This window comes from Elephantulus edwardii, unplaced genomic scaffold (genome assembly GCF_000299155.1).
Source record: "Elephantulus edwardii isolate Elephantulus edwardi_28Jun2011 unplaced genomic scaffold, EleEdw1.0 scaffold00003, whole genome shotgun sequence".
Lineage (NCBI taxonomy): Eukaryota > Metazoa > Chordata > Mammalia > Macroscelidea > Macroscelididae > Elephantulus > Elephantulus edwardii.
This window is the reverse complement of record NW_006399753.1, coordinates 25,148,100-25,174,556: the sequence shown is the minus strand read 5'-3', so window position 1 is coordinate 25,174,556 and position 26,457 is coordinate 25,148,100. Positions and strand designations below refer to the sequence as shown.

The 26,457-nt window shown below is 36.3% G+C and overlaps 1 protein-coding gene across 1 annotated transcript in view; it reads left to right on the top strand.

The window, feature by feature from the left end:
- Window positions 1-25,919, top strand: part of XIRP2 (xin actin-binding repeat containing 2) — a 442,953-nt gene extending 417,034 nt beyond the window's left edge. Inside the window, exons 5-11 of the mRNA XM_006879480.1 lie at window positions 1,971-2,081; window positions 2,818-2,893; window positions 3,654-3,787; window positions 4,415-13,787; window positions 21,959-22,043; window positions 24,413-24,944; window positions 25,101-25,919. Coding sequence (XP_006879542.1) covers window positions 1,971-2,081; window positions 2,818-2,893; window positions 3,654-3,787; window positions 4,415-13,787; window positions 21,959-22,043; window positions 24,413-24,944; window positions 25,101-25,919 — 11,130 coding nt within the window. The remainder of the gene's footprint in view (window positions 1-1,970; window positions 2,082-2,817; window positions 2,894-3,653; window positions 3,788-4,414; window positions 13,788-21,958; window positions 22,044-24,412; window positions 24,945-25,100) is intronic.
- The last annotated feature ends 538 nt before the right edge of the window (window positions 25,920-26,457 follow it).

Sequence of the window (26,457 nt, the reverse complement as noted above, 5' to 3'; positions counted from 1 at the left end):
TGTGTGTCTTTGGTTTGGCAGTGCTGCTCCTTTACCACAAGGTTATAAGGATTCTTAAAGTTGAAAGAAGAATTAGAAGATAGAATCAAAGATATTGTTGTTTCTTGTTGTTGTTATGTGCCATCGAGTCGCCTGCGACCCATAGCGACCCTATGTACAACAGCCATAAACTCCGCTCTGTCTTGTGCCGATGTGCCAATCGCACTGTCTCTGACACTGCCATCCCAATTATCCCAGTCACTGAATCAATCCACCTCATAGAGGGCCTTCCTCTCCTACCCTGTTCCTCCACCCTCCCAAGCATGATGTCCCTCTCTAAGGACCGGTCTCTCCTCACAACATGTCCAAAGTAAGTTAGACGGAGCCTCAGAATCCTTGCCTCCAAGGAGCCACCCGGTTTAACCCTTTCCAGGACAAATCTGTTTGTTTTCCTAGCAGTCCATGGTATTCTCAATACTCTTCTCCAGCACCACAGCTCAAAGGCATCAATTCTCCTTCTATCCACCTTGGTCATTGTCCAACTTTCTGATGCATAACAAGTGATTGCAAAAACCATGGCCTGTATCAGACGCACCTTATTCTCCAGAGAGACACCATTGCTCTTCAGCACTTTGGAGAGGTCCCTAACAGCAGACTTTCCCATGGCAATGCACCTTTTAATTTCCTGGCTGCTGGTGCTAAGACTGTTGACTATGGAGCCAAGCAAACTAAAGCTGTGTACAATCTCAATCTCTTCACCATCCATCCCGATGCTGCCAATTGGTCCAGTCTTGAGAATCTTTGTCTTCTTGACATTGAGCCTCAATCCATATTGTAGGCTGCAGTCCTTGACACTCTGCAGCAGGTGCTTCAGGTCCTCCTCAGTTTCAGCAAGCAGGGTTGTGTCATCCGCATAACGCAGATTGTTGATAAATTGTCCATCAATCTTGACTCCACATTTCTCCTCATAGAGCCCAGCCTCCCGGATAATCTGTTCTGCATATAGGTTGAAAAGGTATGGAGATAGGATGCATCCCTGGCTTACGCCCTTCCCAATTTTGAACCATGCAGTGTTCCCTTGCTCTGTTCTGACGACTGCCTCCTGGTCCAAGTACAAATTTCGCATTAGAATAATCAAGTGTTCTGGGATTCCCATTCTTCTCAGAGTCAGCCACAGTTTGTTATGATCTACACAGTCAAATGCCTTTGCATAGTCAATGAAACACAGATAGACATTCCTCTGGTATTCCCTGCTTTCAGCCAAGATCCATCTAACATCAGCTACAATATCTCTAGCACCACAACCCCTTCTGAAACCAGCCTGGACTTCAGATAGTTCTCTGTTGATGTGCTGTTCCAGTCGTTTTTGGATAATCTTCAGTAAAATCTTGTTTGCATGTGAAATCAGTGAAATTGTTCTGTAGTTTCCACATTTGGTTGGGTCGCCTTTCTTTGGGATAGGAACAAATATCGATCTCTTCCAGTCAGTTGGCCAAGTGGTCATTCTCCAGATTTCTTGGCACAACTTGGTGAGCACGTCCAGGGCAGTATCTGTTAACTGAAATATGTCAATTGGTATACCATCTATTCCTGGAACCTTATTTTTTGCCATGTCACACACAATGTTATAAAATTCTCTTACTTTTATGATCTTGAAGATGGAGGAAGGGGCCATGAGCTGAAGAATGTAGGCAACTTTAATATGCAAAGGGAAAAGTATTAGATTTTGCCTTAGAGACTCCAAAAAGGAATGGACTTCTGCCCATATCTTTAGCAGAGTGAAAGTAGACTTCTGATCTAGCAAATAATAAGATAATAAATTTGTGTAGCTCTAATCTACAAAATTTATAGCCACAATAGAGAAAAATACATTGAGGTACCTAATTTTTTCTGTAGCTTTTTTGCAATATGTAATTGCAATAATAAAGTCAAAAGTCTCAGACTTGTCCTAAGACATTCTGTTAATAATTCTTGTTTATTTTTCTATTCAGGAGGTAATTGGTAGTAGCCAGGTAAGCGTTTCAAGAACTAACCAGGAAATGGAAGAAAAGGAACAAGAAGTTTCGCATGCACAAGACATTGAAGTTCTTGAAACAGAAATGGTAACTGTTTAGAAAGACAATACCTTTCCTGGGAGATCCTATAATAGTGTGGACATTCTGATTGTATTGTAAACATTTAGGATTTTTTATATTCTGGGTTTGGGGTTTGTTTGTTTTTTTTTGTAGTTGATCTCAATAAGTATCTTTCTTCACTTTGAAATTGACATTTTTTGAAATAAACTCTGACACCCTAAAATCCAACAATAGGTGTTAATTCAAACATGTACTGTCATATTATGAATCCATCCATTAAAATAAATGCTGAATGAAGTAAGTCAATTACAAAACTATAAACATTGCATGTGACCACTATTATAAAAAAGCTAAAGAAAAGCTTACACAGAGAGAGAATGAATCTAGGATGGTTACCAAGAAGGGGAAAGAAAAAGGGAGTAGAAAATTAGTTAACAGTTAATAGACACCTATTAAGCTGAGTGAAGGAAAAGACATGATGGAATGAATGGAAGATCAGATATTATGGATATTGTAATTAAAGTTATGCAACAAAATATGTAGGTATGATTGATTATTAAAAACCCATATGCTCTGCAAACTTTCACACAAATAACAACTTAAAAATTGACCGAAAAAAGGGGCTACAGACTGATTTCACATCTCTTAATACACATTGAAGTCTTTGATGAAAATCACCATAAAATTAAGAATAGTGTCTGCCATATTGAAATAAATTACATCTTCCAAACAATTTTTTTTATTAAATTATCTTTTAATACAGAAATCACATCTTGAAAAGCACAGCCAGGAACTAAATCAAGCTGCTTCTCATTTCCATCAATATGTTCAAGAGACAGGTAAGAGTCTTTTGTTGTTTAATTTAAGATCCTTAGACGCCAATGTAGCTTTCTCCTATTGATGAGTATGAATTGAAATGAAGGGCTGATAAATGCCTCTGTATTTTTGCCTCAGAAATTTAAAACAAAACTTGATATTTATCAAGATTTCTGACAAAAGAATTCGTATCTAGATTGTATTATTATTAATAATATATGTAAGCACTATTAAGTTCAGTGCTTCACCCTACAGACATGAGATTGCACAATAGACACAATTGTGCAGGTTTCCATAGGACAGCCACAGTTTGTCTTGCTTATAAAAGATAATGAGATGTTATTTTATCCCCTAAAGTTATAGAAGAGAAGATTTAAATGAACTATGAACAAAATGTTACTTACTATGCCTATAGTTTCATTTTACTGCTTAAAAAGTCTTCTTTTTCTTATTTTACATTTTAATTCTTTTCCCCCCTGAGCATTAACGTAAAGCATGCTTGTAGTAGCTACACACAGACAAATAAAGAATTCTTTTGCATCACATGTTTGCATGTAAAGCTAATTTCCAATAACATTTCCTTTCTTAAATTACCTTCCTATGTATATCCCTATGTCTTATTCATAGCTCTAAGGTGTATAATGAAATAATTTCATGCATATACACTTTCATATTGACTTTAGCATTAAAAGTATATTTTGAGAATATTCTAGATCATTATCATTTCTTCAGAGGTCATTTTTATTACTTATATAACACACTGGTATTCTTTTCTTCTTGCAGTTATTGATACACCGGAGGATGAAGAGATCCCAAAGGTTTCAACTAAGTTTTTAAAAGAGCAATTTGAAAAGTCTGCCCAGGAAAAAGTCTTTTACTCAGACAGAGAGATAACAACACCAGCCAAACAAATTAAGGTAAAGTGTGTAGAATCTCTACACAGAATCATGGCAAGTGCAAGATTCCAAGTTCATGTGGATGTACAATAAAAATATACTCCAAACAGTTATTTTGTTGCATTATGAGAATATTGACCTACCCAAGAAAAGAGGTAGAGAATTAAAAATTTTCTTACTGGTAAAAATGAAGGAAGAAGAAAATTATGTTTGCTCTAAATTCTAGTAACACTAGATAAAGTAGGAAAGTAAATTTTAAATGTCAAATACTTTTTCTGTTCTTTTTTAAAATTTCACAGAAACATAACAACCCTCAAATATATATTAATGCTTTTAATGTTTCTGTTTAGATTACTCTGCAGAGTATTTTAAGGGGGGAGGGAATTGAGGTTATGTGTAAATATAACAATACTGAGTAATAATGTGTTAAATGCATAATATACGTTTACAGCGCAAATGTGCTGTTGAAAAGATCACAACAAACACTGATCATTGCTCTTAATTATCTCTTTAAGTAAAGTATATCCCATGATATTTTCAATGATGATGTCATAGCAGTCTTAGTATGTGGACATGTAAAAAGCAGCAAGTAGAAAGCCTCTACTATCACACCCATCTATATAAGATTTGATTTCCTCTCCCCTAAAGATTGAAAGTGAATATGAAGAGAACTTAAAGCCATCTTCAATTGTGGGTACCTCTTCCACCACTTGCAGTTCATCCATCCAAAGAAGGGAAATATCAACTACCAGATACAATAACCACAGTGCCACTTCCTCAACCCTGTCACAAGTTAGTGCCACTCCTTCCAGAAAAACAGAAGAATTTCCTCCTCCCCAACCTGATGTACTTCAAACTCCAATAGATGTGGCAGCATCCTCCCAGTCCCCTGAATTGCCTACTTCTGCTAGAAAACCACCAGTCCCCAAGGAATTGTACTCCAAACAAAGAAATTTGTATGAATTAAACCGTTTATATAAACACATTCATCCTGAATTAAGAAAAAACTTGGAGAAAGATTATATCAGTGAGGTTTCTGAAATCGTTTCTAGTCAGACAAACCGAGGGAGTTCAGTTTCAGCTGATGTACAACAAGCCCTGTCTGTTTTTGAAAATACAAATGGCAGGTCTCAGAAAAGTCTCAATATTGAGAAGGAGCACATGGAGTGGGATGAAATTCTGAAGGGAGAGGTGCAATCCATGAGATGGATCTTTGAGAATCAGCCATTAGATTCCATCAACAATGACTCTCGGGATGAAGGTAGCACTCTAAAGGGCATTTCTGACCAAGAAATCATTGCCGGTGGTGATGTGAAGTATACAACTTGGATGTTTGAAACCCAACCCATAGACACACTGGGTGTTCATACTTCTGACATGGAAGAAAATGCTGGGAAAATCCCAGAGCTAGCCAGAGGAGATGTGCGTACAGCCAGGTGGATGTTTGAAACAAAGCCGTTAGATACACTGAATAAAATGCATCAAAGTCCAGAAGAATCAGAGATAACTACTATTAAGGACATAACTGGAGGGGATGTCAAGACTGTGAGATATATGTTTGAGACTCAAAATCTGGACCAACTTGGACAGCTTCATTCAGTAGATGAGGGTCACTTACTGCAACTCAGGTCTGAGCTCAAGGAAATGAAAGGAAATGTGAAAAGAAGTATAAAATGTTTTGAAACTCAACCTTTATATGTTATTAGAGATGGGTCAGGTCAAATGCTAGAAATTAAAACTGTTCACAGGGAAGATGTTGAAAAGGGCAATGTGAGAACAGCTCGTTGGATGTTTGAGACACAGCCCTTGGACACAATTAATAAAGAGATCACGGAAATTAACGTTGTTCGAGGAATAGCTATGGAAGAAAATGTCAAAGGCGGGGTAAGTAGGGCAAAGTGGTTATTTGAAACCCAACCTTTGGAGAAAATTAAAGAAGAGACAGAAGAAGTAATCACTGAAAAGGAGATTATTATAGGTGCGGATGTTTCCAGAAAGTGCTGGATGTTTGAAACTCAGCCATTAGACATTCTGAAAGAAGTTCCTGATGAAGACCCTCTACCACCTGAGGAGATAATAGGGGGTGATGTGCAAGCCACGAAACATCTTTTTGAAATGTTTCCAATAGAGGCTTTAAAAGATAGCCCAGATGTAGGAAAGCTTCAAAAAATCACTGCCTCTGAAGAAGAAAAGGGGGATGTTAGGCACCAGAAATGGATTTTTGAAACCCAGCCTCTTGAAGAGATTAGAAAAGAGAAAAAAGAGTACACAAGGACAGTGAAACTTGAAGAGGTGGACAGAGGAGATGTGAAGAATTACACACACATTTTTGAATCAAGCAATTTCATTAAATTTGGTGCACCACATAAAATTGAAGTGGAAGGAGTTACAAAAGGTGCAGTAGAATCAAATAAATCTCTGTTTGAGTCAACACCACTCTATGCCATCCAAGATCATCAAGGAAAATATCATGAAGTAAAGACTGTTCGGCAAGAAGAAATCCTACGAGGAGATGTGAGAAGCTGTAGATGGCTTTTTGAAACAAGGCCCATTGACCAATTTGATGAGAGCATTCATAAATTTCAGATTATTAGAGGAATAACTGCTCAAGAGATACAGACTGGAAATGTCAAATCTGCTAAATGGTTGTTTGAAACTCAACCCCTTGATTCAATCAAATATTTTAGTAATGTGGAAGAAATGGAAAATAAAATTGAAGAAGCCAAAGATATTGTTAAAGGGGATGTCAAAACCTGTAGATGGCTTTTTGAAACACAGCCAATGGAGTCTCTTTATGAAAAAGTTTCATTAGTGACTGGCAGTGAAGAAATTCATAAGGGAGATGTCAAAACCTGTACTTGGCTTTTTGAAACTCAGCCACTGGATACCATAAAAGATTCTGAAGCAACAGTAAAACTGCAAACCATAAAACACGAGGAGATTCAAGGTGGGGACGTTCGTACAACATGCTTTCTTTTTGAGACAGAAAATTTGGACAGCATACAGGGAGAAGAAGGAAAGGAGAGCAAGTCTGTGGAAACTGATATCCAAGCTGGAGATGTTTCTAGTATGCGGTATAAATTTGAAAATCAGTCGTTGGATTCTATAAGTTCCAGTTCAGAGGAAGTTTTGAAAAAGATCAAAACTTTAAAAACAGAAGATATTCAAAAAGGCAATGTTTTAAATTGTAGGTGGCTTTTTGAAAACCAACCAATTGATATGATAAAAGAACACCAAGAAGGTGAGGAATTAGGTAAGACAGTGACAGACATACAAGGTGGGGATGTAAGAAAAGGGTGCTTTATTTTTGAGACTTTTTCTTTAGATAAGATTAAAGAAGAGTCTGACTATGTCAGCACCCAGGAGACAGGTAGTGAAGAAGTGATAAAAGGCGATGTGAAAAGCTACAGAATGTTGTTTGAAACTCAGCCACTCTATGCAATCCAAGACCGAGAAGGATATTACCATGAAGTAACCACAGTTAAAAAGGAAGAGGTAATTCATGGAGATGTACGAGGGACAAGGTGGCTTTTTGAAACAAAACCACTGGACTCAATTAATGACTCTGACACCGTGTATATTATTAAATCTGTCACGCAAGAAGACATTCAGAAAGGAAATGTTAATTCTGTCAGATACAGATTTGAAACACAATCACTGGATAAGATTTCTGAAGAATCGCATGATATTGTGCCCACTGTTGACAATATTCAAGGTGGGAATGTTAAGTCCAGTAAACAATTATTTGAGTCTGAAAATGTTGATAAAAAGACTTGTATAAGAACAGTAAGTGTCAGTGAAATACAAAAAGGCAATGTTAAAACATCTACTTGGCTATTTGAAACCCATACCCTCGATGAATTAAAAGGAGAAGGATCAGAATATGAAAATATCAAAACTGTTACTCTGGAAGATGTGAAAAAAGGTGATGTTAAACAGGCGGTATGGCTTTTTGAAAATCAAACTTTAGATTCTATTAAGGAAACAAATGAGAGCATGACAAAAATTGTCAAGGAAGAAATTCCTCCTTCTGATGTCAAAACAACAACATGGCTTTTTGAAACAACACCCCTTCATGAATTTAATGAAAATAAGGTGGAAAGGGTGGCCATTATTGGCAAGAGCATAAAGGAAACCTTAGAAGAACTCTACTCCCAAAAAGTTATTGCAGCTCCTGGAATTATCATTGAAGCTGATGAAGTTGGAGATGTCCGAATGGCAAAATATAAGCTTATGAATCAAGCATTGCCTGAGATACAAAAAGAAGAAATTATCAAAGGGGATATCCAAAATATAATGACAAATCTACTTTCGAAAAGAGACTGTACAAAAAGAGAGATTTTGGTTAGTGAAGAAGAGAAGGGCAATGTCAATTTAACCAAAACTCAGCTGTTAAACAGATCAGCAGAATTTCATGCTGAGAAAGAAGAAATAGTGAGAGGAGATATACAACAAGCAATAAAAAACCTGTTCTCTGAGGAAGTATCTGTCAAGAAAGGCATTGTAATTCAGGAAGATGAAAGAGGAGATATTAACATGACAATCTATTGTCTTCTTCATGAAAATGAAGGTAACACAATTGACCGTGAAGAAGTAATAGGAGGTGATGTAAAACGTACCATTCATAATCTGTTGTCTTCTACAGCAAGCAATAATATATCTGAAAGGGCAAAAATTGATGACTCTGAAAGAGGAAATGTTCAGTTTTTCACAACATGCATCGAAACAGGGGCTTTGGATTATCTTAAACAGCTTCAGACAGGGTCAAGTGAAATACTGTCAACTAGAAAACAAGAAGAAGAGGAAGAAATAATTGGAGGTGATGTTGAGGGCACAAAACTGTTACTTAGGAGAAGACAGTCCCAGATTGAACGTACTGTTAATGAAACTGACATCATCCCAGGGGATGTACATAACACAGCTAAGATTTTTATGACAGAGCCTCAGAGTACATATAATAAGACATCCAAACAAGAAATTACTAAAGGTGATTTGAAATCAACCTTAAATTCCCTCAGTCAGGTTGTAAATCAGAAAACATTGGCTCATACAGAAGAAATGATAAAAGGTGACATGACGGGCACACTCCAATCAGTTACAGAATCAAGCCACCAATGTAAAGCAGCTAGGCAGCCTGATACTGGCCCTGTTGATATTGAACAAGCTATTAAAAACCTTGAAAAAGCTGCACATACAAGGACAGAAATCCTGAAAAAGGAGCTTATCCGAGATGACCTTGAAACATCTTTAAATTACCTGAAAGAAGTACAAAGCCCTTTCAAAGAAGTAGGAAGAGATATAATTAAAAAAGATTTGATAGGAGTCACAGAAGAACAGGAAACAGAGATGCATCAGGTGGATATCCAGAAGGACAAAAAGAGTCTTCTTCAGCCAAGACCAGGACCACTTGAATCGGCAACTGGCTGGAAAAGTGGCAGAGACACAGTCAAAGATCCTACTGGAAAGTCTTCTTATGATCATTTCATAGTCGAAGGAGCTGAGTTTAATCTTCCAAAAGCTCCCAAAGGCACTGTAAAGATTGTCGTAGATCGTGAGCAGAACAACGATGCCCTTGAGAAAAGCCTTAGAAGGCTATCCAAGTCACACCCCAAAGCGATTGAAAATGTGTTGGAATTGGGTGATAGAAGGGATGTCTGGGCTGATGCTGCCAAAGAACAGCATCAAAAAGATGTGTGTATGAGCCAACAATTGACTTCAACTATTTCTATTAAGGAAAACCAAAAAACTAAGGGATCAACAACAGTGAAAGAGCAGAAGAAGAGGGATGACATCTTTAACTCCACCCAGTCTGTTGATACGGTGTTTGGAAAGCAGCAGACACAAACCTCTGAGCTGAAGAATGGTCATAAGAAGATGGAAACTTATATAAAGAATCCCACAATGAACAGAAACATGGAAGTATCAACAGATCCACCCAACTCCAGGCCCAGTCCTACCCAACACCCAGTCAACATGTCAGGTAGGGGAACTTGTGAAGCTACAGAGGACTTTCAGAAGCAAACTTTGATAAAGAAAGAAATTCAGTGTCTTGATAAGAATGTAAAGAAAAATAGGATGAACCCTCAACCAGTGCGACAACCTTTGCCTGCAGATCAAGACATATCAAATATTCCAGAAGTCAAGTTCTTTGAAGAAAGCCGCAATAAATTTAAGGCAACCGACAAAATACAGAAGACTGATGTTCATCTGAAAAGCCAGGACTTTCTAATGAAGACAAATACTTCAGCAGACTTAAAAATGGCAATGGAGAAATCCTTTAATCCAATCCATTTTAATGCTGAAAATAATATGAAAGAGAGTGAGTGCTCTCTTCCTCCTCCATCCCCACCTCCTCCTCCACCTTCCAATGCATCATCTGAAATTGAATTTCCACTTCCTCCACCACCTCCTTTAATGATGTTGCCTGACAAAAATATATTCCCTCCCTCACTGTCCACAGAGAAGATAAAGACTGAATTTGAAAGCTTCCCAAATCTCCCTCTTCCACCTCCACCAATAGATGAGAAATCTGAAAAGGAATGCCTATCGACATTTCTAACACCTCCACCTCCTCCAACTCTTTCTAAAAGCCCAGCATATCTTTCTTCTTCTGTTAAGGAAAAGCACAGTGGAGCATTCATTCAGCAATATACCCAAGAAAAAGCCACAAGTTCTGAGCAAACTCACTCTCAGACCAAAATCAGAACAGGAAAAACTGGCACACTCTTGCCACCTCCCACATTACCAAAACCAAAATTTTTCAAGCCAATGCCAATAGAAGATAAAAAGAATCATCATTCCCCCAAAATGGAATCAGCAAATTATCTGTCAGATAGAGAATGCAAAATTATTCCTTCAAAAGAACAGAAAGGAATAATGATGGCAACTACCAGTGAACTTGCAAAGAGAGAACAGAACATATTTACAGAAAGTCTTGATGAAAGAAAACAATCTTCTTTTGAATCTACAAAGTTTTCTCCACAAAAATTTCCAGAAACTTCACCACCCAAGGAAAAGCAGACAGCACCTCTTCTAAAATGCCACTCATTTCCAGTGGGTCCAGGACAACAAAGCCCAAAACCTTATATGAGAAAATTTAAGACACCTTTAATGATTGCTGAAGAAAAATACAGACAGCAAAGAGAAGAGCTTGAAAGACAGAAACAGGAAAATTCGTCCTACAAAATAGTCAAAACAGAAAGTAAGAACCAAAACATATTACAATTAGAAAAGGGAATGATGTTAGGAAAAGAAAATGAAGAGTTTCCTTTACCTAGAAAGAGTTCAGAGAGCACGAGCACTGAGGCCCAATATATTGCAAACTCTCAAAGTAATGATCAAGTAATTAGAGTTAGCACAGACAATCAGATCTCCACAACGTCAGCAGTCTCAGTGGCTGCCAAGAAGCTCCAACATGTTCTATCATCCTCAGAAGAAAAAGATAATATTAGAAGGGACATTGTAGAAAACACAAAAGACATTATCCAATCCAAAGCAGTTTCTGAAACTAGACAGAGTCACCAAGAATGTAACACACAACAAAATTATTTGGAGCAGAACCACTTGCCCCCCAACAAGCCAGTTTCCCCAAGTTTTAAAGTTAAAACTATCAAGCTACCAACTCTAGATTCTAAACTCAATAAAAGAGACCACAGTTATGAAAATCATGAAAAGAAATATGTAGATAATGTTCAAACCATGACTAAACAACAGTATCACAAAAGTGAGAAAACAGAAGCAAGTAATGAATGTAGTATTAAGCAAACTGTGGCTGAAAAACATCAGCCACCTAAGAAGGAGAAAAGAGTGACAATACAATTGCCTGCAGAACTGCCAGAGAAGAGACAAGTGAGCAAGCCCAGCACTGAGCTTGAAAAGCAAAGAGAATTTAGAGACTCTGAAAGCGTGACACTGACAGCAAATGAGGGACAAAATCAGGGCCCGCCAGTGTTTGATCCAAGAGAAGAAAGTCTAATAGTGGAAAGAAAACAAGAATATTTTGAGAATAAATCAGCACAGAAGGTAGTCAAGCAAAAGGTTATTGATGAACATTTTGATTCCCAGGCTCAGAATTTTCAGCAGACACAAATACAGGCTTCTGAAAGTAAAGCTGAACATAAAAAATTGCCACAACCATATAATCAACCACAGGAAGAAAAAGGTGTCTGGGTTAAGGGCACACGACAGACACAAGTCCTCTCTAGTACTAAAGAGTCAAAGCAGGAGATGATACAGAACAGATCTTTATTTTCCTCTGTGGAAGAATCCCAGCAGGATGATGGAAAATGTACTGTAAATATATTGGAATTCTTGAGAAAACGGGAAGAACTCCGGGAGATTTTGTCTAGAGTAAAACAATTTGAAGCAGAGCCAAGTGAAAATGGCCTCAAAACATTTCAAACACTGTTAAATATTCTCCCAGTATGGCTGATAAGTGAAGAAAGGAGACGCTATGGAGTTCGCATTGCTTTGGAGAATAATTTCCAAAAAATAAAAGAAGAAATAATGCATATTAAAACTCAAGCAGAGGGTATGCTGGTGTCTTCTGAGAATATGATTGAAACAGCTATGATATCCTCTAAAGCAGGAAATCTGAGAAACAAATCTACTAGTCTTCATGAAACATCATCTGAAGTATCTGATGTTAATGACAGCTACAAGAAAAACATTGAACAGAAAGCAAATAAAACCATAGCAGAAAAACACACTCACCATCAAGTCACAACTCAGCATGAAGCAAAAACTCCTTCTAGTCCTGTGAAAGCTCATCAGGAGATTCAACCAGAGATTTGCAGAAATTCTCCTTCCTGTTTGAAAACACGACCACAGTCACCTACGTTTATAACAATTGAGTCTACAGCCCGAAGAGCACAAACTCCAACTAAGGACGAGCCTTCTCAATCACCTAAAAAGGACCATTCTGCTGAGCCAGCCCCACCAGGAAGGTCCCTTTCGCAAACAGCTACAATTCACAGAGCAAACACCCCCCCTTCTCCAGCCAGGAGTCGCTCTGAGCAGCTTGTCAGACTCAAAGACACCACTGCAAAGTTATCAAGAGGGACCATCCCAAGCCCGTCAGGCACCTCAGTTCCAATTGTAGAGAAGAGGTCTGAGATCATCACCTCGCCTGCAACACTTCGCCGTCAAATCAAGATAGACACACGTGGCAAGGACTCTCCACCAACAATCACAATACCTGTCAGTGTCAATCACAGTGCTAGCGGTTCCTTTCGAGAATCCGTGGAAGCACAAGAGGAAGTTAGGAGAGTAGAGAAAAGGGAGGTTTACACTCACAAGGATGGAGCTAATTCCACTAAACACATAGTGCCAGATACGGAAAGTTTTGATGCAGTTGAAATGATCCGCAAGATCCAAATGCCTCACCTGTCAGGACGCACGCAGAGGTACGAAGCAGCCAGCCGAACTGTTCAAATGGCTGAAAATATAAACGGCCATGAGAATGATATAAACAGATGGTTCAGGGAATTTGAAGGTAACCCAGTTTTTGAAGCAAAGTCAAATGAAAGAGTTTATGCGAATGGAGAGGCAAGCCATAACATGCAAGAAAGTCGTTCCTTTTGTAAGGAAAATTTTGGATTAACATCTTTGGAAAATACGAGTTTCAGGGACTTTTCTTATAGACATCCCCGCGTACTACAAGAAGCAAATCCTTTTCAACAGCCCCGAGTTTGTTCAGAAACAAGATCTCTCAGCGAACATTTTTCAGGCATGGATGCATTTGAAAGTCGAGTTGTTGAGTCAAAGACAGCGGCCTCTTCATCCCAAAGCTCAGAAGCTGGCAAACTAGGCTTTGACTTCAAGCATGCCCCGCCAACCTATGAAGATGTCATCGCTGGCCACATTTTAGATATTTCTGATACACCTAAAGAACTGAAGAGAAATTTTCAAAAGACATGGCAGGAGAGTGAAAGACTTTTTAGAAGCCAGGGATACACAGCATCAGAGGTTGCTCCAGCTGAGATGAGAACCACCTTTCAAGAGGCATCTGCATTTATAAGTGGTAAACGAGCTTGCAAAGTGTGAAAGGTTAACCCGTTAAAAGGCATGTGCAGTGCAGTTCAAATCATCTGCAGCTAACAGAGCATGTGGGGGGACAGAGAGCAAACAAATAGAACTAACAATTTTTCCTCTATGCTTACTTACATCCTTTCCCCACTATGCTTGGTGTTTTTGGTATTTTATTTTACTGCTTTGTCTTTACAAAAGCATTTAGTATTTCGTGATTCACGTGCACTATATGAAAATAGAAATCCAGTTACAGGCATATCTCTTTTTATTGCACTTACTTTCTGCTTCGGAGATATTGCACTTTCATAAGGTGGAGATTTGTGCTAAAGCTACATTGAGGAAGTTTTCTAGCAGTACATGCTCATTTTGGGTCTTTGTGTTCCATTTTAGTACTTTGCTCAGTATTTTAAATGATTTCATAATGCTGTTCCATACTGAAAACACTATAGAATAGTGCAAACATAATTATATGCATGAGGATAGCAAAATTTACATGGCTTTTGCTATTTGCTTTGGAGTAGAAGTCTGGACAAAGCCTTCAATACTTCCCAGGCATGCTTGTATATAAATTATTATTACCTCTTTATAGAAAGGTGAATAATGTTGTGGATAAAATATTAGACACAATATGAATGAATGAAAAGCCAAAGTCTCTGTAAATTTTTGTTAAAATTAATAATAATAATCCAACTCAAAAGAACACACACACACACAAAAAAAGCCATAGATGGCCAGGAATTTAAATACTTTTCATCAGGCCTTAAAAAAAACCCCAAACAAACAAACAAAAATCCCATTAGACATAATAATTGTTCTTGTGATAGCATCCATAAAAATACACAATTGTATATTTATTAAAAGTTATTAAACATTGGTTTATATGATATTTTATATAACATCCTCTGAATTACTATTGGTATCTTTTTAACTGCCAGACCTAAGTGGCATTTCCACTGGCATTCAATACAAAATGATAATAATCTTTCAAAGAAGAGAATCTTATATGCTGTTAGGAGTGGGGGGGGGGAAAGGGTTTTGTTGAAAAGTAATTCGATTTGAGCTGGGAATCTCTAAATAAAATCATAAAGCACTCCACTACTCTATCAATCAGTGAGAAGGGTCTATATACATAAGAACAAAGGAAAGATGGGAAAAAAGGTTAATGCTTGATAGATAAAATCAGCTTTAGTATAAAGTCTTTTGAAACGTGAAGACTGTTGCTTAAAAGGTAGTATCAGATTATCCAATAACAAGGTAAACCCAGGTTTATTTTTATTTATATACTAATCTGTAGGGATCTTTGATGGCATAAGTATAGGAAATTTTACCAATGGCTCTGTGGAGGAAAACATGGCACTTCCTTCCTGGGAAGGGTCAGCTATTTGAGTCAGTTCCAATTCAATGGCAATGAGTTTGAAGTATTTTATGTTTGGTGGTGTGTGTTTATGTTTTGTTGAGTATTTTTGCATGTGATTTTTAAAATCAGAGTTAATTAAAGGGTTTTCTTAAAAAGTCATCTGGGAAAGAGAGGATCCAAGAAAAGGAGGAAGACCCTCAGCAAAATTAATTGACACAGTGACTGTAACAATAGGATCAAGTGTATCAGAAGTGGTAAGGACAGGCCCAGGGTAGGGACAGGTTCAGCTCTTTTGTTAAATGAGTCACAATGAGTCCTGGTAGACTCTATGGCACCTAAGAAAAACTTTTAAATATGTACTAGAGGTTAAAATTTGCTCAGTCACCTCTGGACAATCATATATTCATATGTAGGATAATTGTTCCTTTTTTTATGTAGAGAAGCATAGCTGGAATTAAAGAAACTACAATGTATAGTCCAATATTAGACACAACCAGGAGGAGAATATCATAGCATATGAGTCTTTTGACAGAAAGATGTGTCAAGGTAGAATTAAGTAAGACACATACAGCATGGGAGACAGAGCATCTAAAAAGTGTCTTAGCATCACATTAACTATGATGTTCACTAGTTTAGTAATAGAAGCCGTAATCATAAGGTAGTGAGGGGGTGTGTATCCAATGGCTAGCAGGGTTGAACTGTAAAATAAAATAATCTTTAAGTCTTTTCTGTCCTCTAAGTTTTTAGTTACTATACATGTTCTGACTCTATGGTACCTAGCACAACAACAACGTATCTCACGACTTTCTAGCTATTTCATGTATAAAAACAAAATGCTTTTAAGTCAGCACTGACTCACAAGGATGCTCTAAGAATAGTTTCCTGAGGCTGTAAATATCTCAAGAGGAGACTGCCCTTCTTTCTCCCTTGGAGCAGTTGGGGGATTTGAACTGCTATGTCTTTGGATTGACAGCACAACTTGTTACTCACTAGACCGTCAGAGCTCCCAAATAGGAGAAGAAAATAAAACAAAACAAAACAAAAAACACCCCCCCCCCAAAATAAAAACCCAAACACCAAACTACGTGGTTTCCATATTCTTGAGATGGTGAATAATGCTCCATTTGTGCCTCAGTTCTCATTTTCTCAGATATATTCCAAAGTAGTGGAATAGCTGAGTCATATGGAACTTTTATGTTCAGCTTTTTGAGGAGGTGCCAAACTGCCTTCCAAAAAGGCTGTATGGTGAGGGGCGGGAGATTAATCATGAGGTTGTACAATTACATTGGGGGGAAGGTAAATGAGGGAAATTGTGAGAATCTGTTCTCAAAATCAATGTATTCAAATTTTGTAGATAAACTAGTATTCAAAACATCTAGATGGCAACTAGGAAATCCTTCACTGAGTGTTTTGTTTTAAACATTTTAAATTGAACTTAATTTCTGATTTCTGATGCAACTTGCAATTTATTTGTTTCAAAGAATTTTAAATATTTGTAAGAATATTGAATCAAAAAGAAATACTAAGAATCTACGTTCAGTAATAACTGTAGAATCCAAGAAATCTACATCGATGCTTTTAATTTAGATATAGGAAATACAAAAGTTACTTTTTTCCATTTAGAATCAATATAAATGTCTTCCTCAGAAACTAGGTGTCCAAAATATTTAAGAGTAGGCAGATACATCAATATTTCTTTGGAAATTTTAAATTCAGCAGGAGCAAGATGATTTAGTAAAGCTACATTTTCATCACAGAATATTAGCTGAAAGTTTGAACAAACTAAAATATCATCAATATAATGCAAACTTGTTTGTAAACTGTAAAGGCTGGAAATCTCCATGCACAATTTGAGAAAGATAGTTTGCATGTTCAGTAAATCTGAGGAATTACAGTCCAGATAAAGTACTGATTTTTCCCAGGTAACAGCAAAGAAATAATGACTTACAGAGTGTGTAGAAATACTGGGAATGGTCCTGGAAAGATCCGCAACAACAACAGAAAAAATGAGCTGTATCTGAAGGGACTCTAGAATATAATAAGCTAATATTAGGGACAACTAGAAATGTAGGTATAATCATATTTTATGCAAATCTTGAACAAATCTCCAGCCCTATTATTTAGTTTCTTTAAGTGGAAAAAAAGCAGTGGTAATACAAGAAGTACAAAGGAAAATTAGAACTTTAGAAAGGAAATTGTATATGACGGAAGCTAGTCCTCCTTTTGCTTTTCATCTACGTGGCTCCTGGAGAATTTTGGTCAGAGTTTTAGAGAAACTTACTTGCATTTTATTCAGCTCAGCTGAAAAAAAAAAATTCAGCTACATCTGTGGATATGTGGTCTGTGAAGTTTTAAGATTTAGAGCAGTGAGATAAGAAGAGAGAGTACTAGACAGGGTTGAACTTTGGAGAGGTATGACAATGGCTTGCATATAACAAATGGCTTCTTCTTCCTGAATATTGTTTAATTCAGAGACACTCATTGTTGATTTGAAACTATCCAGCAGAATCAATAATATTTTTCCCTTTTCATAAATTGTAATTGGCAATGCCATCTGGAGAAAAGATTTTCTTCTAATGGATTGGCAAGGAATTTATTATGCTGTTGTTGATTGAGTAAATAAGTATAACTCCTCGGTAGGACAAAGGGATATAAGATATTTGAACAGTTTGAGAATGAATTAACAATTGTTGCTGATTGGTAACCTTACACTTTTTTCCATTTTCAAGACTTTTGTTAAATGGTGGTAGGAATTACAGAGAATGTGACTATTGTCAATTAAATATTGGCAAAATTACCCACTAAGAGTAAAGTAAAAATCATCTTTGCAGATTAAGAGCTATCACAAGAAAAGCTCTTGGGTTTTTGTTTGGTTCCTCCCACCCCCCTTGGGACCATTTCATTTTAAATTAGGTATTTTTTTAAAGGTCCTAACCCATGGCATCTATTTTTCGAAATCATTTTACAATGCTGACAGATGCCTGGTCACCTTTATGCTGTTGGAAGATTCAGAAGTATCCATTTGATGGTGTCCACCTGAAGGACCATTTCTTTATTTACCTTGTTGTGTACTGTGGAGTCACAACTGACCCATAGCTGATCCACCAGAAACATGCTTACTTGTGTTTTATTGAGGATACAAAGGTTTTCAACAGTGTTTTTGAATATCAAATTTAAATTATTGCTAACTTTGAAAATAGGAACCTCAGAACATTTAGTTGTATTCGTGCAAAATCTATACATAGACTTAGAAGCCATGACTTGCAGACCAATGCAATGGTTTGTTTAAAATCAAGAAAAGCGTGTGTCAGGGTTGGATTCTTGCTCCATACGTAGTCAGTCTGTATGCTAAGCAAATAATTCAAGGACATGGACTGCATGAAAAAGAATCAAGAATGAAGATTGAAGGAAAGTTCAACAACTTAGATTATGCAAATTATACAATCTTGCTTATAGGAAGTGACGAAGACTTGAAGCACTTACTAAAGAAAACCTAATACTACTAAAGATCTAATGCTACAGCCTTCAAAATGGATGATGTCTTAACATTAAGGGAAAAAAAGTTTAAATAAAGTATTATCACAAAAGTAGGTAAACAAAGAAGGGTGTAAAGAAGTATATGCTGGCAGAAGATAGAAAAGATGGGAACTGAACTTTGACATTGTGTTGTTATTCTTTATTCTCTTTAGACAATTTAGAGAAAATGTAACTGTTTTTATATCTTTTAGAGGCATCAACATACTAAGTAAAACATTCTTCCCTCTGAGATTATTTAATCCAGGTGGCTCAATTCTCTAATTTACTGCATAGAGAAGCTCATGTATGGAAATCAGAAGAGTAGCAAAGTAGCCATGTATCTTTCAGATTGTCCCAAATGAGGTTATGCTGCATAAACAAGAATATGCATGCATAATAAGGGTCCATAAGGTCTGTTTACATAATAAACGTGTGTCCTAGAATGTGACTCCAAATCTACTTTGGACATGTCACTACCCATTTTATAGTGACAGTTACAAAAAATTCGTGCTGGGAAAGACAAAATAAGTGCACAATAAAAACCAAAGACCTATCAGTTCAAGAGAATGAAGATTTGATATGTTTGATTCCTAAGAATTAAAGGAAGCAGAAAGCACAAAGTCGCTTAAAAGCTACTATGCCTAACTCTTGATGCAGCAGGGATTGTGGAAGATAATTCGTCCCCACTTCTAACACCAGTATTGTCAAAAGAGAAAATTCCATATACTATTAAGGATTTTCTTTCTGTGCCACTGAATAGGAGTTGAGTCATAGCTAACTCTTTAACTCCAAGAGAGATTATCCATACTTCTCCAAGGAGCTTATAGTGGATTTGAACCACTGGCCTTGAGGTTAGCAGTGCAACTCCTCACCAATAATTTCCTAAACTATTGAAGGGAAAGTGTTCAACTGATAAGTAACACCCCTTGAGCTTAGCATCCCACAGGAAAACATAAATACTCCACCATTCATGAATACACAAGAACAAAGGAAAGATAGAAAGCTAATGACTGATAAGATCAGCATCTACAGTAGATCCTTTGAAATGGAAAGGTAGGCAATTTGGTTAGGAGAGAGTGAGTTACCACCTAGGTGAATGGGACCATAAAGTTCAAGTCCATGTTTGCCATTTTGAATACACTGGGGATAAATTGTTTACACCTTGCAACTTTCATCCAATGAACAAATGGTTTATACCCTGACTTTTTTCTTCCTGAGAATGATGCTGCCATTTGTAAGCTGACATAAGTGCTTCCAATTTGAAATCTTTCCTTTAATAAATCCAATAAAGAATTTACAACTTAATTAATATATGCTATATGGTCTGGGGATTTTTAAAAAAATAATTATTTTAACAAGTGCTTGCATGTTTACATTGAATATATTTAATTATTATCATTGATTTAGATATAGTTGACTTTTACTAGTTCTACTTGTTTGCTTTTTTAAGAATTTACTTTTCTAATCTTTTTGAAATAAATACCAAATAGTAGTCCTATAGCCCTCATAAACAGATGAGCATAGAATATTCATTTAAAACCTTGATTTTTTTTTGAAGGAAGATTTAAAACATATGAATTCATGACAATTAACAATCTAGAACAAGACATGCATTACAAAGTTAATTGGGGAGGAGGAGGGAGGAAAATATATATTAATGTATCAATAAGAACCCAACCTTTCTGTAAACTTTTTGCTTAAATCACAATTTTTTCCAAAAGTATTAATTCAGTACAGTTTTTTAGGCATCAGGGAACTGCTCATTTATCTTTTGCTCTTTCTTACAATTGATGAGATTGTAGAATAAAAGGATTTGACCTAATTAATTAGCATCATTAATATAGTCCATTCTTTTAGGCAAATTAAAATAGCAAGTTTAAAAATACTGAGAATAAAAGAACTGAAATGAATAATTATGCCTCTATCATATTTGCAACATATGTGTCTAGTTTAGCAGGTTAATATGCTTCCTTAATATATTTGCTTCTGGCATAATTATGCAAAGCTGTCTAATTAATTTCGAATTTTCAGTTTATTAAGCTAGCTTAAAACCACGAAGATAATACTAAGAAACTGGTACTAAAATAGGAATGTGTACCCAACTAAAACCAAATAAACAGAGGAGATCTTTCAGTAGGCTGCATATATTTATGTTTATATAAAACTAATATGAAATATTAATTATTCTCATTAGATCTCTGCGAGGATCAAAATAAATTCTTAGGTGAGAGTTCAGTATCAGTTTTAAGCCTTTATCCAATCCCTTTCTTATGCAGTGCAAGGTAATATAATTACTAGGAGAATAATTACTGGTATTCATGGAAACTAACATTCACATGAAAGGAAATGTCTATAGATAATTTCCAGCAAATGAAAGAATCAGGAAAGGTATAAGAAGCAAACACAACTCAAAAAGTTCTAAAAGTTAGTCATTTAGGTACGGGACAAGGGACCCTAAACACTTCATTGTACTTAGAAATATTATTGTATTACAAGTAAGAGTTTGTGCCCTGGAGGTAACCTTTATCATCAAGAGACATATTACTAAGTACATAGTCTTCATCTTAAGGTCATTACATACAGTTAATCCTTAATATTCATGGTAGTTTTATTCTATAAAACCCTATGCAAACTGAATCAGTGATTGCTAGATTACCTTTATGTTTCGAAGACTCGAGATTTTTGTTGCGCTGAATATTCCACAAATCTGTAAATGACCACAAAGACACTGTGAGTATTGATTTTTTAGTTATAAATAAATTCTAGAAAATAAGCATATTTACAGATAAGGGATCTGTGTATAATAGTTACATTTTTCACAGAATTTTAGAAAGTTCTATCCAGAATGCTTTTAGAAAAAAGAAAATCTTTAGACAAAGCTGAATAAAAACCATTTTACATATAGTACGTTCATTTCTTTAGAACGCCAAATTCTTTCAATGGCATATTTAGAGAGAGATACATCAAAAATCAAACCAAATACCATCAAGTCAATTGTGACTCACAGTAACCCTCCACCATATGTCTGAATCAGTTAAGTATTACCTCTTGGTTAATAGTCCAATGCATTAAAAACTAGTCAACATATTTTGATGTCTGTGTCTTCAAATATTTACCATGGAAACAAGAGTAAGGCTAATTGTACAGTGGTGAGGCAAGGGTCATAGCTTTTGATTTTAAGTGCATGGCTAATTAATGTGATGGTGGTGGTTTGTTTTTGTTGCATTTTCTATTTTATAATTTAGTGTCAAGCCATCTAAGTATTTTTTGTTTGGTTTGGTTGTTTTTAGAAACTGTTGCTCCAAGACAAGGAAACATGTATCCTTTGTCAAAAGACAGTCTATCCAATGGAGTGCTTAGTAGCAGACAAGCAGAGTTTCCATAAGTCCTGCTTTAGATGTCATCATTGCAACAGCAAACTGAGGTAAATGTTTTTGTTGTCTGTCACAAACTTTCTTTGGCATTCCATGACTTACAGCTATATCTGTTTTCTATCTCACATTCATGCCCGTTCTTTCTTTGTTTCCTTCTGACATAAAATATTCCTTTAGAAAAGTCCGATAACATTATTTCCTTCTCTTAAATTCATATGCTGTTATTTGAGATATCCAAAGATTTTTTCTTTCTAGTAATTTTACTCAGATATTTCTTAGTATTTTTGTTTTCCATATTGACAGTGTCAGTATCCCAGTGTGTTTTTATATGCGTAGTTGGAAATATTTTTTATTAAGAAAGATTTTTATGAATTATAGCTTTTCCAGTATTTAAAACTATTTATTTGCATTAGTTTTCTTCTTCAGAATCTTCTACTACATATAAATTTTGCCTATCTCTACACTCTGTCCTTTCTTTCAAGTATTTTTAAACTCTTTTCATTATAAAATGAAATAAAACCTTCAACTTATTCTTCTACATGCCTTCTTAAGACACACAGTTTTTCTTAAGATACACCTGTTATGTTTACATGATCTTGTATTTCTTTAAGTTTAGTTTTTATTGTTAGCATGAGATTTACAACCCAAAAATGATCTAAGTCGTTACTTTATGATTATGAAAACATTGTTGTTGCTGGGCACTGTCAAGTCAGAACCGACCCAAAGCAGAACCTCTGGCAGGTTTTCACAGGCAGTTAATTGCTTGGAAGGAGATTGCCCATCTTTCTCGTGCGGAGCAACTAGTGGATTTGAACTGCATACCTTCAGGATTTCAGTGCAGCTTCTTACCACTAGAAAACTTTATGAGTTATATTAATGAGTGTTCACTCATGTGATTCTTTCAGATATTCTGTTATATTCCTACTGCCTTTCCCCTCATTTTAAAAGGGCAAATAAACTTGACCTGTTTGGAGCTAGGCTTCAGACTGATTTTGCCCAGTTTGGTCGTATGTGATGAAGCCATACCAGGATGGACCCACATTTTTTACATGTGGGTAAAGAAAAATGCTAACGAGAATGAGGAAAATGTAGGTCAAAGCCCTGTTAGAAATATAATCTCCCTCTTAGAAAACAAGTCAACATATACATTGGATCACAGTCAAATCTCCATTGGTTTGAGTGTAGGAAGAAAAATTCAGAATGGCTTCTCTAAGGCCCAAAGCTTGTCTGCAACATCCTGACTTGGTTTCTCTTCCCTGCATTGCTTAGGACCCTCTCTTGCATTTTGTTGCCATCATTCTGGCTCAATTTTATCCCATTCTCATCATGTCCTCAGTGTGAAAGACCTCTTCTAAAAGAACACCTCAGCAGGGTAGCTGTGAGAGTGTGGCTGCTCTCCCTTCTCCACTTTATCTTGCTACAGTCCATCTGTATTTACTAGCTATTGGAGAGGAGGACAACCCCTGCTGTTCCCTGATTAGCAAGTGATACTTCCAGTTAGTATCCTGTCAAACATCCTCTGCTTCCTCTGATATCAGTAACACAAATACAACTACCATGTCTGCCATATCATTGAATCTCTTCTATTTGGGAGTATTGCTGAGAATAGTGGGTCACTCAAATATTAACATGTATTAAATTTTGCTATCTATCTAGTTTGCGATTTTTTGTGATTTTTTGCAGAGAAATGCAAAAACTATGCAATGATCTCACATTGAATTTGATTTTCATTTTAACTGACATTTTGTTTGTTGATCTTCTTAAATAGAACAATAAACATTTTGCATAAGTAAGATTTCCAGTTCGTTCCAAATCCAGTTTTGTGTGTGTGTATGCCGTTCAAGTTTTATTGTAAGGTGCAACATCTCACATAAATTGTTGATTTAGAACAGGTCTAAGTCCTATTTTCCCCCTATCATCTGTTTCTACATGTACATCCACAATATATATTATAGTAAAACCTGATTTACTCCATAAAATTTGAAACTTGTAAGATACGCATCAGGTGATGTACAAGTGGAACTATTATCTAACAAAGTGAATAAAAACTCACTGCCATTGAGTCAGTCCCACCAGGTTTACAAGGCTGTAAATCGTAGCATGTGAGGACTGTCAAGTTTTCCTTCCATGAAGTCGCTGATGATTTCAACTGCCAACCTTGTGGCTAGCAGCCCGACATTTAGGCTATGCTCATGGCTCCTAAAAATAGGTGTGTTTATTTAATGAGGACATTCTTATTGTCAGCATAATAGTCAGCATATTATAATTTACTATTACATATATCATTCCCTATAAATTTTCCATTAAACTTTTTAATCATTTCAGAATGCTCAAAATGCTTTTTCTCCTTTTTTTTTTTTTTTTTGCCAGTTTGGGAAATTATGCATCCCTTCATGGAAAAATCTATTGTAAACCTCACTTTAAGCAACTTTTCAAATCTAAAGGAAATTATGATGAAGGTTTTGGACACAAACAACATAAAGATAGATGGAATTGCAAAAAGAAATGTAGGTCGGTGGACTTGATTCCAAGTGAAGACACAGACATGTTTTATACCGATGCAGCAAACACCCCTGTACTTGGAGACCTTCAGCATTTAGATTCTGCAAGCAGTGAAGAACAAAGAGATGATTTGAGAAAACTAGGGGAAAGGGGAAAATTAAAAATCATCTGGCCCCCTTCCAAGGAGATGCCTATGAAAACCTTTGCCTATGAAAAAGAACTAAAAATGAATAAACCTAAATGGCCACCTCAAATGACAACTCCAACACCTACTGAAATGAAAAGTGAGTCATTGAGAGAACGTGCTAAAACTCTGGAGAATCATGAGCAAGAACAAGACAGTATTTCTTTCCTTCAGCCATTACTACAGTCTATTCTCATGTGTCAGAAAGAGGACATAGTAGGAAGCAAAGAAATGAAAATGCATGAAGCAAGGAAAGAAGAGAAGAAGGAAGGAAATAAAAATGTGCATGATAAGCTGACAGAGGCTGAAGACACAAAGAATAAGAGGAAAGGTGTAACAGATCTTAATGACAATAATAGTGTGGTTGTGCAGAGCATGGAAAAGGGGAGAAATGAGAAAATGACTGAACCTGACGGTGCAGAGGTTTTACAAGTTACAAACACTGATGATGAGGTAGTACTGGACTATCGCAAAGAGAATTTGAATAAGAATAATAATAACAATTATGTAGCAGCTTCACACCTGAATATTTGTAGGCAGAAGACATCAGTTTTAGATTTGTCTAACCTATTACCACTGTCAAGCGAAGCAAAATACACTGCGATTGAATATGAAAATGAAAAGTTAGAAAATACATCTAGAATTTCAGAGTTACTTGGCATATTTGAATGTGAAAAGACTTATTCAAAGAATGTTCTAGCTCTGGCCTTCAATAAACAGACTCACAGAGCTACTGCTGGCAGTCCTGTGCAGTCTGTTCCCAAACCCAGCCTCCATGGTGGACTAAGAGTGAAGGGGAAAGCTTTAAAGGTCCCTTCTGATAGAAACATAATAAACAACAGGGGTAACCCTGCAAGCAACAAAAATTTACACTTCTTCTTTTCTAACACTGTGAAAATCGCTGCGTTTTCCAAGAAAGATGCGAACATTTTTGAGCACAATTTAATAGAGTCTGTAGATCCAATTAAAAACCTGCCATGCTTGTGTTTGAAAGATGTTGGGAAGGACATTAACCACTGGCATGGGGAAACAATAGGAGCAGCTACACACAGTAATGGAAACATGAGTTTTGATGTTCTGAGCAGTGAATGGGCAGCTAAACATCCATGTCCCTGCAAGGAGGTACAATCCGAGCAACTCACCGTGGAAGAGCTGATTAAAAGGAATAGGTGCTACAGTGACAATGAGTGAAACATCATTGGCCATTTGCAGTCCACTCTCAGGCACTGAGAAGTATTGACGTCCTTATGTTAAGACTTTGGGATTTTTAATAAACTAAATATTCAAGAATCTCATGTTTATCACAATGGGAAAATTCTTGTATTACACATTATTATTTTTTTCATAATTTGTTTGAATTTACTTTTTCTGTAATGAAATTAATAATATAACTATGTTCTCCTGAAGGAAAAAACAAAGCACTTACATATATTGCTCTGTTTTTCAAAGGTCAGATAACATCATTGATGAGAAATGCTACACTGCTGATATTTCTCACAATTCTCACGCTTTCTTTATAATTCCTGCTGGAATAAAATTGAATCACCTATGCTGCCTACAAAAAGTTGTGTAATTTTTTCTCCTGTGTCTATTTTTATTCTCACTAAATGTGTTTTTAATAATTTAGAAAACTTTTGTCTTGGGGTACTTCACACACACATACATATATATCCTGGTAAAAATAAGATATTAACACCATAGAATTATCAGAAAATATTTTGTCTTCTAT